We start from the raw sequence: 636 nt of genomic DNA, 5'->3' as shown, positions 1-636 counted from the left end.
GTGTTTGTCCCTGCCATGGGACATAGTGGCAGGAGGGCTGTCTGCCTGGGCAGGGTGGCAGTGGTGTCAGTCTGTGTGCTCAAGGGCAGTGGCAAGGGTGCTGTCCGTCTGTCTGTCCAGGTGATGTGGAAGTGCCTCATCTGGGCAATCTGGCAGGGAGCTCCATCTCTCTGTCCAGGGCATGTGGCCGAGGGCCTGGTGTCTGTCTGTCTGTTGCTGTGTCTCTCTGTCTGTTGCTGTGTCTGTCTGTCTGTGAGGATCAGGTGGCCCAGGTTCCCCTACTAGGAGCTGCAGGCTCTGAGCCCCCACTGCTCCATTTGCACCCTGCTAGACTCAACCATTGCCTTTGTGGGCCAGAGTTTTGTGGACCATGCTAGGAAGGAGACCAATCTCCTCTAGCCTTACTGTGTTGTCCCAGATCTCCCCTACCCTTTCATGTTCCCAGATATTCTCTACCCTTCCTGCGGTGTTCACAGACCCCCACTGCCCTTCCTCTGGTGTCCTTGATGTTCTCATTCTCTCCCTTGCACTGTCCTTGTTCCCTTGCCTTCCCCTGAGGTGTCCTTCCATCACCTATGGCTGCCCCCCATCCTTGACCACTGGATCTCCTTCGCTGGAGTCCCCAGCCAGCGCCCG

At 57.7% G+C, this 636-nt stretch overlaps 1 protein-coding gene across 1 annotated transcript in view; it reads left to right on the top strand.

Annotated features, from left to right (window-relative positions):
- The window catches only part of LOC104279508 (avidin-like), a gene marked incomplete at its 5' end in the record, with an annotated part of 746 nt that extends 347 nt beyond the window's left edge, over window positions 1-399 (top strand). The window contains one exon of the mRNA XM_009876813.1: window positions 332-399. Coding sequence (XP_009875115.1) covers window positions 332-399 — 68 coding nt within the window. The remainder of the gene's footprint in view (window positions 1-331) is intronic.
- Between the last annotated feature and the right edge of the window lie 237 nt (window positions 400-636).

This window comes from Apaloderma vittatum, unplaced genomic scaffold (assembly GCF_000703405.1).
Source record: "Apaloderma vittatum isolate BGI_N311 unplaced genomic scaffold, ASM70340v1 scaffold17549, whole genome shotgun sequence".
NCBI classification, from domain to species: Eukaryota; Metazoa; Chordata; class Aves; order Trogoniformes; family Trogonidae; genus Apaloderma; species Apaloderma vittatum.
Note: the sequence above shows the minus strand (reverse complement) of the source record. Positions and strands in the feature narration are given on the sequence as shown.